The sequence below is a fragment of the Limulus polyphemus genome, unplaced genomic scaffold (genome assembly GCF_000517525.1).
Source record: "Limulus polyphemus unplaced genomic scaffold, Limulus_polyphemus-2.1.2 Scaffold2609, whole genome shotgun sequence".
Taxonomy (NCBI): Eukaryota; Metazoa; Arthropoda; class Merostomata; order Xiphosura; family Limulidae; genus Limulus; species Limulus polyphemus.
The window spans coordinates 57,735-70,448 of record NW_013668219.1 but is presented as its reverse complement, the minus strand read 5'-3'; the positions used below and the strand labels follow the sequence as shown (position 1 = coordinate 70,448).

Genomic DNA, 12,714 nt, shown 5'->3' with positions numbered 1-12,714 from the left:
TTTTGTATAAGTAGTACTAGTTTTCATACTACGGATACAAGCACAGTGATAGTACTCATAGTACTCCAGTTAAGTACAACTGTAATTATTTTTTTTCATAACAGAATTTTAGAAGTTAAATTTCACATTCTAAATTACCATTTTTTTAGCTTTTTTTTTCTCTTCTATTTAATAATATAGTTTATGACTGTGTACCTATGTATTATGTTTTGATAATATAGTTTATGACTGTGTACCTATTTATTATGTTTGATAATATAGTTTATGACTGAGTACGAGAATAGTCAATGTGTTATGGATGCACCCAAGAAATCATAGAAAAACGAAAAAGGTTTGTAAAAGTCACTAGAAAAACATCACCGTTTATCTTTACGTGTAGCATTTATAGTAAATGGCGTTTCTGAATATTTAGTTCCAAATATAATGCAATCAAGTATAATAATTATGATATACAAAGAGAAAATAAAGAAAATTTTTGTATTACTATTAGTACTACTACCTGTACTACTACTAGCACTGGAACGGGAAGCATTCAATAAATATGTTTGAAACTGAATTATTTCGCTGACGCAACCTTCACTGTTTTATATAATTCACAGTTAAAACTGGCAAGTTAAAAGCACATAAAATTAAAGCATCTATGAGCAGTATCATATTTTACAAGAGCTAAAATAAATCATTCAACTCCATTTGAGTTTGACACAAAACATCAGGCTCTGGATATGTATTTCGCTGTTTCCTTCTCTCTCAGTGCACTGTTAACAGATTATGCATGTAATGATAATATATAAGAATTATAGAGTTATATAGTGACTTTTTTGAATATTTTAATCATAGTTGTCTAGCCCCATATTTCTTCTGTTACAATTGTGACAAGTTTTCATTAAAACATCATTACTGTAATTAATATTTTACTACTTTAGTTTATCACTTTATGTACCTAAGTTGCAGGCTTCAAAACTGTTAGATGGTGAATTTTATTTTCAAGTGTTTCATTTGACCACTAAATCAATTCTCCTGATCTTCTGTAATTCTCTCAAGTTTTCTATCATATCAGTCAATTTAAACTTCTTAAATTTATAATGCTTTTCTTTAATTTTCTTTTATCCCTTATAAGCTATGTCTGTCTTGAGCCAACTAGTTTTTTTTGTTTTTTATCAATATCTCCAATTAATTCAGTTTTCCATTTCACAACAGATAATTCTTGTTGCATCACTTTTTATATTCTAGATTTGTTATGTATGCTTGTACTTCTAGCTGCTAGGGCAGGAAAACAATTTGGAAGTAACATATCTGCACAGGCTAGAAATAATATTCAGAATAATTAAGGTATCATACTAAGAAGTAGAAGTGCGGTATACCACAATCATCAGATCATCTATATCAGTGATCATTCCAAGTATACATCATCAAAGAAGGTAAACTTCTATTCCAGTCTAGACTTATAGTAATTTTTAAAAGTGTCTTACCACTCTTTGAAATCATTATTACTTCACTGAAGAAGGGTATTACACTGAAACAAGGCCAAGTGAATATAAGCCCAACTGAATAATCACTGTGGTATGTTATCTTTGTTTAAGCAAATGGATTAGTGCATGTTTATGATCTCTGTATATCCTGTTAAGGATGTCACTAACTGTATGCAGAACATCTGCACAAAAATATAGAAAATGTTACCTGAATATGTCGAAATAAAAATATATTATTTACTAGTTGTGGAATGGAGAAATTAGCAGTTACATTAACTGTGACACTTCATCATCAATGTATGTGTTTTGCTGTATACAAATTATGTCAGATGATTCCAATACAAATTTTCTGAAAGTGAAAGCTCAGTATTGCAATATGGTTGAATACAAGCAAAGATATTATCATTTGTGTTACCTCTTATCCTTAATTTTGATTATTTCCATGGCATGCCATCTTTGCTATAAAATGGTCTCTAGTTTAAAATTTATGCCACAATTTGAGATTACTAACTGGCTGGAGTTAGTTAGCAAAACTGTCAAATAAAACCTTTATGTAATGGATGTTGAATTATGTATATTTGTTATGGATCATGTTTCTGCACTATTGTCTAAGCATCTCATCTCAACTCTTGTTCCAGTTATTGTTGTTTTTTTTTCATTTTATGTATTGACCTTTTCTACTATATTTCTTTTTCATACATGTACTGTGTGGTTTTATTCCATTAATAAGGCTGAGAAAAATTGTCTAGCAATCCAGCACAGTCATAAATAATTATTAAACAATTAAAATATTACAACCAACAGCCTGATTAGCAACCCGTTTTTAAAAGACACACCTGGAATGATTGCTCAACTGTCCAGATTTTTGAAAATCCACCATTTTGAACTTGTGTACTTGGAAATGAAATGGCATCTTTATGGGTTTAATAGTTTAGGAAGTTCATAAAGAAGCAAAAACAACTTTAGGTTATCGGTTTCAAATCAGTCAGTGAGATGAAATCGACACTGTCTGTAACTTATTATTGGGTAAATAAATTGACATATTAGAACATTAGTATAAATCTACAGGAATAATAGAAACATTATACACTTTAAGGTGAAAACAACAAAAAGACAAACAAGTACATTTGAAAGTTAAAAAGGATTTAATTGAAATTAAATTTTGTTGTAACTAAGAGTGAAAAGCTCATGTTTATTTACGCTGTGTAATATTTAGCACATTATGAAGTGTGTATTGAAATAAGTATTACTGGTAAAGCACTAGCTATAACCTATGCTTACAACATTAAAGAAAAGACAAATTGTGATGTAAATATGGTATACTGTGTGGACTCAATGTGTCATTCTTTCTCTAAAGTTTTCATAAGTTAACACTATTGATCTGACATATAGTAAAATTAGGGAATTTTTCTATATTTGTTTGTAAGTTGCATTGCTGTAGGGTATAAAAATGCACTAGAAATAAACTTCCATGTAGAAAATATATTAATAAAACTTAGTAGTTTTGAAGATGCCTGATTGAACCAAACATTGAGGAAACATATCCTTTATTGTCATCAAATATTGTAAATTATCATTATTTAGATTTCAGCTTTGATAGCATTTGTGATAAGTTGTTAGATGTGTATTTAAAGTCTAATCTACAACTTTAAGATCCAGCTGAAGTTCAGGCCAAAATCCATACAAGGACAACATTTTCTTATGCATAAATTTTCCCTCTAAACATCACTACAATTTTTTAAAATATATGTTAAATTAGAGAATTAAAGTAAATATGTTATTATGGAAAACAGCATAAGCATTTTTTTTTCTTTCATTATAATCATTAACAATATATGTAGTATTTTTAGATAAAATCAATTTCCTGACAAGTATCAGACTTGTAAGCTGGAAATAACAGCAGATTGTATCAAAAAATATGGAAAGCATTCTGTTGTTGATAATTTACCTGAAATCAAGTTGTGTGAGAAATAAACAGATTGGACACATTTCAAGAACATTGAAACAGTCTTTATTTAGACAAGACAAAATACAAAACTTTGCAAGCCTGAGGCAAGTGGACAGTCACCTGTACTGACTCATTGAATGGCTAGTCAGCTTTCTGTCCCTCAAGATGAATCGCTGCTGAACTAATCACAATACAAAATTACATAGAACTGAACAAAGAAAGTATGCTTACTTTCTTTGTCCAGTGGATGACATCATCTCGTGACCTTTGTTTTCTGACAGCATTAGTCGACTGTTAGTGTCACAATTGTCCAGAAAGGGGTATTCCATGCCAACCCATTCAACTGAGAGTCTAGATGCAATACTGAAACATCCATGTGGGTAGAGAAATGTCACTTACTAAGGAACAAAGAAGTGAAGAAGAGGTAACAACTTTCTGGACCACATGTAGCTGACATGACAATGCAAAAACTAAGTTATAAAAAAACTTTAAAACATTCTGTATTATCACAGAAAGTAGAAAATGCAAGATATGCCCATATATCACACATGATAACCAAGCACTTAGGAAATTGCTTCTTCAAATGTATAATAAAGTCACAAAATTAATCTATAGACTGTCACAGGCTATGTAGTCTTGGCCAAACAGGCATTAGCTAATCAGCTCAGACAACTTAATGTTTTGGTTGGACAACCAAATCTTGAGTGCATTAACTCTAGCAGACAATTTTTCAAAAAATGTTTCCTACTGTAAGTGAAAAAAATATCACTTACTTTTTTTGTTCATGCTGTGTTTATAGCAAGAAATCCTCTTAGTAACAGTTTATGATTGTAAAATCAAGAATGATGTCATCTAAGATATTGTAAATACTGGGTGATTATAAAGAAAAACCTCCGTATTTGAAATGAATATATCCTAAAAATTATCCTAGGGGGAACACAATTTTATCAGAGACACACCAAGGATCATAAGTTATTTTCAGGACATGAACAGGGGCTTCAAAAACGAAATTATTCTTTTCATTTTCTTCATGTTTCAAAAATACAAGTTGGGTAAAATGTATGTCAGCATGCAGGACATTGTCCAGAACTGATGATGGTTGTAGTAGCTTAATTTAGCAATAGATTTGATATGCTGTTGTAAGAAATACTTAACAATTGTATGAAAATTATTTAACAGTGCCAGTTATTTACTAATCTTTATGTGCTTATGCATATAAAAAACAGAAATAAGTAAATGCTTCTTTTGTATTTTATCCATTGGAATAGCTGATAAAAAACTAAATATGTATATTCCTAAAAACAAAGTACGAGTTATTTTTTATTATACTTCATCTATTAAATATTACAAAGTATTTCCTTCATGTGATCCTAATAAATTTTTTTTTTCTGACCATAAACTGAAATATTAAGAAAGCGTGAGACTAGAGAAATCATTTAAATTTCTGTTATGGATCTGGGTGGATGTGGAAAACCTTCTCATTGTTACTGCGGCATAGGAACAACAGACTCCGACATGCTTCAATGTCAGGGATGTAGGAAACTTTTTCATCCAGGTTTGTTATTTTTGTTTATTGAATTAGTTAAGCTTTTAAGTTGTTGTTATTGTAATTCCAGTTATTATGAAATAATCCAGCAGTTACCAAAAAGTGTCAAGTTTAGACAGTTTCATAAAACCGATAGATTTAATTGATTTATATTTCCAAGTTTACTTATAAACTGCAGTATTTTTAGTACTTCATTTCCTTTTACAGTATTTATAGGTCATTATGAGTTTTCGAATCTATCATCCCATTAATTGTTTAGACAGTGTGTGTTTCTGTTTGATAAATATAGGCATATTATATGAGGAAAAATAAATAAATACTTTGTTTTTGAACATTAACATAAAATCTCTCAAGTTACTAGAAATTGTGTTTTGATCTATGAAAGTTATGTATTTCCCCTTTCTTTACACCTATGAATTTAAGAACATATATTTAAGCATACTGCATAGCATGAAATATTCTAGTGTGTATTTTTGTTGGCACTAACTTTTGTTTCAAAATTTAATTACTATTAAATTAGAAATAAAAAACTAACTGCTTATTTATTGTGCAACAAGAGTTGTATTATCTGTTTATGTATTTTAGGTGTAATAGTTTTTTGACAAGTTTAATATTTTCAAAATAATTTATTAAGTTAATAGTTTTTGCACATACTATTGTCAATGGTCTCTCAGACATGGGTTTAACCCTTTGTGTCCCATTGCGTGCATGTCCATCGATTTTGGAAATAGTTTTTTTGACAAAGGTTTGGTGCTTTTGTCTGTTGATTTGTATAAGGCTGCCTTTTCAGCTAATTTTCGTTTTTCTAAGAGAATAAAAGTTTTTGAGTCCCTGTTTTGTCATTACTTTTGAAATCATTTTGGGTTATTCATCATTGCCCTTTCCAGGCTCCTAATTGGAATATCACAGTGGCTCTCCATGCATTATCACCTCCACCTATCTGCCTAAAACTGCAGCAGCTAGAAAATGAGATAATTCTTTCTCTCCTATTCATCTTCCCTCCATTTCCCATTTATACAACCTTTCGGATCACCTTTAATACCCTGTTTGGGCATGCACTTAAGCATATTGGGGCTCACTTCACTGGTTAATTATCCATTGGGATCCTTCGGTATCACATGCTTTATCCCCTGTCACTTTAAAAAGTTGGAATTGTCAGTTGGTTTGGATAGCTTACTCTGATCTTTCATTGGAGGAGTGGAGACTTCTTTGGGTTTTATCTCATCAAGTTCGACATATATTGATATTCCTTGCAGTTTGGTTGCATTGCCTGCTGGAGGTAATTGTACAGGTTTGTATGTGGACCACACCTAACACCCTTATATCATGCTATTTACATGAGTTAGCAGTCTCCTCCTCGGATGGGTTTCCTCTGTGACTATTCTACATGACCAGGCTCAATTGTGATAGAGTTGAGTAACTTTTTTCTTTTATGCTCCTTTTCAGGGACCTTTTTGTCATTTTCATTTGGATCCCACTCAGTGGCAAGTGTTGCCTGGACAGGTATGCTTTTACAAATCTGTATTAGCTACCAGTAGACTAAAGAAAAAAAAACAACTAACTTCCAGATAGCAACGAGCTCTGTGGAGATGGGGTGTACCAAAAGACTACCTTGATGCTTTCCGGGTGGTGAACTATTGTTCTGTATCAAATATAATATACAGTACTGGACTGCCACTCATGGATTATCATGACTAAAGCGTAAAAAGACTGCCCATCCCTGTTAACCTCTGAATTTAACAAATCAGGGTGGGTTTGATTTTCAAAATAGGAAATGTGGTTCACCTATTACACTGTCTCTTGAGCATCATTCCTTAGGACTCCCTATTGTAACCCCCCCTCCTCTTCTAGTGGAGCAAGGGAGTCTTTACCACTCTCAGTTTCCAGTCGCTGGAGTGGTGGACAGAGGTCTATTCCTGTAAAGTTTGTACTCTTTATTTCCCTCAAGCAGAAGAGGGCAAAGCTGGATATCCTCCTACCCTTAACCCTGGATAGTTTCCCATAAGTCTGGTAGGGAACTGGACCAGCCTATGTGAGAGCCTCCTCATAATTCTGGTTCAGAGATGACACTTCACTATCTGGTTGTGTAAACGTGGCCCATCATTTTGGTCATTCTATTACTTTCCATGATCATGGAAGAGGACTCATAATTCTGCATGCGGAGCATCACATCTGTGAGCTTTTTGTTGAACTTCATTTGTTCCACATCCTCCATATAATTTCAGAGACAGGAGGTGTTGCTTTGCCTCACAGGTTGGGGAGTTAAGATTTTGGTTCATCATCCCAGGCTGGATGATCTCTATTTCTTCAGGTTGAGTGAGGTGTCAATTGGCTCCATAATTCTGAATTTCATTTGTTGCATTCTGTGCTTCTTCAGGTTGGGAGGAAGACTTGCCCAGTTGGGTGTTGCTTGCCTTTCATTTGTAATTTTGGTGGCTCACATGTGACGTTCTGTTAGTTTCAGGTTGTGTGTCTGGGCTGTAATTCCTAGTTTGGTTTGTTGCATTTTGTCTTTCTTCAGGTTGGAATGAAGGTTGGTCCACTTGGGTGTTGCTTGCCTTCTCAATTCCATTGCCTTGACATACAACATCCTGTAACTTTCAGGTTGGGTTCTCTTCATATCATATTCCTATTATACAATTATATCATATTGTGGTCCCCATGCCCTAGCCTCTTCACTTTGGATCTAGCTTTGCATCCACAACCCTATAATTTCAACTACAAGACGTGGAACCTAGTCTATGTGGTTGGGACCTGGACGAATCTCATGATAATGAACAATGTTGACTCTGTAGCCGGTTGGCCTTTACTGCCCACATTTAGATTTCACTTTATCTGGATGAAGAGCATACCTGTTCCAGAAGTAGTGTGAACCCCTACTAGTGTGCTCTGTTATATCTCAATTTTGCACATCTGTTTTTCTGTGCAGATGCTTTCATTGTGGGATTCTAGCTAAACTGTGAGAGGAGGTAAGTGTATTTCCTGTATCTAAAATGTATTTCCAATAATACCTCTTCTCACACTATCCTGCCCTTCCTCCCCACGATAGCTGGTGTTTGGGTCTGATAATCTTGCCAGTCTTGAAAAATGGAATAAAAAAGAATAACGGGGAGCTTATATGTGGATTAGGTATAGAGGGTGCATTGACGTAGGTGGAGTCACAAGATTAAACTTGCTTGGGGCTATATGGTGGGGTATAAAGACTGGAGCAAATAAGGTAGAATTCATACCAGTGCTTAGACAGGCAAAGAAGAGAATCTTTCATTGGGATAAAGATAAATTATTATCAGAAATACATTTTCAGTGTAGGAAAATGTAAAGATCTCTTCCCTCCAGATGATGAACATTTAGAAATTCCATGGCCCTGTATACTGCCAACTGGTGATACTTCCGTGAATTATGTATGATTAGCCCACTGTCTTTACTGGTGAATTTTGAAAATTTTGTCAGAGGTGCGGTAATAAATATATTGACTCAATTCTGTTGATGTAAACCAACATCATGTTGTGCAAACAGCACATAGTATCCACAGAAAAAGCCCACACTTTACGTGGCTGTATGCAAAGCATGGATACTGTGCCAAATATCTACGGTTAAAATACCATCTTTCTTCTTTCCCTTGTTTTGTGTGTGACGAGAATGGCATTATGTAATTGGACGGTGGCTTCCAACAGTTTTTTAGTAATTCTGTGTTTAATACATTGTCCACATTACTATTTTCTATATAATTGCCAATATCTAAGTGATGAAAATATGGATCAGTAATACCAACTTTCATGTCTTTACTTAGTGCTTACTTAAATGGGACATTGGCTTTGACGGGGTTATCAATTTTTGTGGGTGTTTCAACTGTTACAGGATCTCCCATTGCTGTACTAACAGATTCTGTCTGAAAGATGTTAAAAATTATTACAACTTATATAATGGGTATGCATTATCAATACACTAATTTTAGACTGGATTATAAAAAAAAATTGAAGTGGTAAAGCAAAGTTAAGGTGAGTTTAACATTTTAAAAGAATTAATTAATAAATACACATTTCAAATTGTAATTTCCATTTGCCTTAATATCGTAGTTCAAACTCTTGTTTTCTGGTATTGATAGCTGATTGTTCTCCTACCAAAAATACCAATCCAAGCACACACCAAGAAAAACAACAACAACACTGAAGGTTGTTTTCCAGCATGAATAACTCATTGTAAGTTTTATTTGTACTTGGATATGATTAAGTGAAACTTGGATAAAGTGAAACTTCTTTAATAAGTAGAAACACCAGTGTCTCAAGATATTTAAATATGGTTGAAAGAAAGCTTTCTTTCTACTGATAGTCTTTGTACTGACTGTGATGTAAATTTTAAGCATGTTTGCTTTAACTTCTTCAATGATGGTCCACTTGACCTGGTCAGTGGTCTTGCAAAAACAACTCCAAACAAGCCCTTGATCAACTTGCTCACCAAAAGGAATAAAAAAATTAGACTTAGTAATGATGAAGAATACTTCGATTTATGCATAAGTCTCCTTTATCTTCATTTTTATTCATGAAATAAAATTCGTGATTGCTTAAGTACAAGACTTGGCAAACGTTATACACTAAACAAATTTATATGCTAAATACTTTAATACTTAAACTCTAATAAATCCAATTAGTGTGTTAATTTGTGGCACATATTCCTTTGTTGTTCAATCACATGGGGTCCTTAATATTGCCCCCAATCCCTCTGTTCCTATGCCTGTGCAGCATTTGCAGTGAGTGTATATAGGGGTGGGGATGGTGGGTCATGCATGGTAAGCAACATATCCTTAATATGGTTGGTATAACCTGTACTTGGTTCCAAAAAAATATAGAGATTTGCATCTTCTGAGTGTTGAACTTAGAAAATTTTCTCACCGCCCCTCCAGCACTCACTCCTTCAGGGGTTTGCACCCTCAGTTCAAGTGCTTCCTACTTAGTGACCCGCATTCCTTTCCTTTAAACTTGTGACCTACCATTAATTTAACCCTCAGGATCATGCCTTCTTCTCAACAGTTCATTAACGATTCAAAAAAAGTGAGAGATTAGATATGGAGAAACTTATGGCGTGATCTAATATGTCTTGTATGTCATTGGTATTAGTGTGAGTCATGCTATTACTATTAATGGTATAGTAGCCGTTATCATTAAGTAAGTAATGATGTATTCTACCGTTTCTATTTGTGGATCTGCAGTTGAAATCTGTATGTTTAGAGTTAAGATCTCCGGTGATGTTGGGGAGACGTATATGGCTAATACAGTGAGTGTGTTATGGTTAGGTAGGTGAATGAGGTATAGTATGTGTTCATTATGTAGGGCATTCAAGGCTCTATTTTGTGCTCATTTATGAGAAGGGGTGTTCTACAAAACTGCTAGAGGTATACTTGCAGTGAATAATTTCCCAAACAAGGCACAGTCTAGATTGTATCCACTTGTGGGCTATAATGAGTAAAGCAGGCAGGGGATAGCTTCCCTTCTTTCATGTCTATTCAAATAAACTGGTGCTGGCCTGTTTTTCAATATAGGATTTTCATGGTCACCCATTGCACTGTCTTATGGTGTTGCACTCTTCCAGGCTCCCCTACATGCTTTCACCCCCTCCCTCCCTTTTCTTCTAGTGGAGCATGGGAGTCCTTGCTATATAGGAATTCCTAGTTGCTGGGGTAGTGGATCGTAGAGGATTCTTCCTGAGTGTGACCAGTTCCACATAGTAGAGAGTAGGGTGGAGGTATTTTGTTGGTGTAGTCAAGTTCATGCCTCAAGCTGGCTTTCCCTCATCCTACCATGGTCTGGTGTTGGATTGGTGCAGGACCCCTCACTCAGTTTGCAGGGTGAATGTTACTTTTCTGTTCTACTTCACTGGGATTGAGATGAAGATGGTAGGGACTCTCCTTCTACTATGGACTGGATGAAAAATACCCTATGCTGCCTGATTTTAGACTGGAGTTCATCCAACATATATGGTCTGACATGCCCTAGTCACGCTACACAAATTGGCATGTCTGTGATACTGATTTGGATAATGGATTGATTGAAGAGTGTATCCTTATATAGATGAGGTGTGGTTTCCCATGGATGTGTGCTCCTATATTGTTTCATAGTATAGGGCAGTGATTCTCAACCAGGGGTAAATTTACCCCATGGGGGTAAAAAATTACATTCATTTTGTAAAATGTGTGTGTGGAGAGAGAGAGAATGCTACAAATGTGTGTGTGTGTGTGCTATTTTTATGCAAAACCTGAATAATATATTTTTTTCTGACCTTGTTTTTCTGTCCCTTTATGATGGCTGTGAATTTTTTGTATGGAAGTAAGGGGGTAAATGGAGAAATACATCAAGCCGAGGGGGTTAATGATGGAGGAAAAGTTGAGAATCCCTGGTATAGGGTAACACATTCTATGGGTTTCCCTTCAGGTGCTTCATAAAGGAGGCTCATATAGGAAAATTGTGCACTGATCCCTCCACCACTTCAATGTGGGATTCTAGCTGTGTAGGAGCAGAGATTATTTATTATATCAAAAGTTAACATTTTCCAACACTGAAAATGTATTTCTGTTAGATACGTACCTCCTCTCATCCTTTCCACTTCTGGTGCATCTTTTCTTGCCTAATCTTGAAGTGATGATTGAACAATCAGTATACAGGGAGTCACTTGTGCTAGGAGGGTGTGTCACACTCCTATTGGTGGAGGGTTGTCACATGCTCATTTCACATGGAAAGATGCAAGTTTAGTTGGGAGCCTCAAGGCTAGTGGCAAGCAAAAATTTCACATATAGAGAGCAGCATTGAATCAAGAAAACTATATATGAACAGAAGGGTCTATCAGAAATGCATTTTCAATGTTGTAAAGTGTTAGCCTTTTTTTGCAATATGATTATCCAGCATTAGTTTCAGTAAACATTAACCCTCAACTTTATTCCACATTTGTTTGGAATGATTTGTTTGCACATGACTACTTAGATAATTTGCAATTGTATATTGGCAAAATATAATGACTGAATTATTTGTGTTAATATATGACTGTACGTGTTTTATCACAGGATGTCTCAGAAAAGGCCGACCCAGCCATTTGTTAGGTGATGTGTTCTTTACTTTCACCTGTGAAAGCTGCTCTGAAGATAATGAGGAATATTGTGAAAGAATGAGAATTCAGTGGTATGCAATTTTTTATATATTTTCTAGATTAACAGTTTTTTATGCAAACAGTTTTAATTTTCATGAAGAAGCTAAGATCTAGAACTTGTATTCAAACTTGTTTTTATTATATACGTAGTATGTGAACCATATTTTCTATATGTAAGACCAATAATATTTTTAGTTATAGGAAGAATGCTCTCTCTAAATGTGTATTGTGTCATGATTTCATGTCTTGGGAGCATTTTATTAGTCACATTTCATTTCTTGTGGATCTATTATTGAAATTATTTTTATTTATATAAAGTCAACCTCAAAATTAATCACTAAAAATGGATTGAAAATAGGTCTTCAAAACTTTAAAAGTTTAGCATAGAAGAAAATTCCAACTGACTTAGTGACAAATGGGACAAAACTGTTTCACTCATACCTGCTAATAAGACTATTAGAAGCTAATAGAGCGAGAAATAAGAGCACTAAAAGTTGCATGTAAAAGGTCACAGTTGTGGTACATCAACTTTATATCCATGTCTGTTTTAGACTAGTTCTTGATGTATGTGGGACATCAACTTTATATCCATGTCTGTTTTAGACTAGATCTTGATG

General features: G+C 34.3%; 1 protein-coding gene across 1 annotated transcript in view; it reads left to right on the top strand.

The window, feature by feature from the left end:
- Window positions 1-1,208: 1,208 nt before the first annotated feature.
- Window positions 1,209-12,714, top strand: part of LOC106467422 (cysteine-rich protein 2-binding protein-like) — a gene marked incomplete at its 3' end in the record, with an annotated part of 68,271 nt that continues 56,765 nt past the window's right edge. The window contains exons 1-3 of the mRNA XM_022395605.1: window positions 1,209-1,418; window positions 4,830-4,972; window positions 12,015-12,129. Coding sequence (XP_022251313.1) covers window positions 4,867-4,972; window positions 12,015-12,129 — 221 coding nt within the window. The remainder of the gene's footprint in view (window positions 1,419-4,829; window positions 4,973-12,014; window positions 12,130-12,714) is intronic.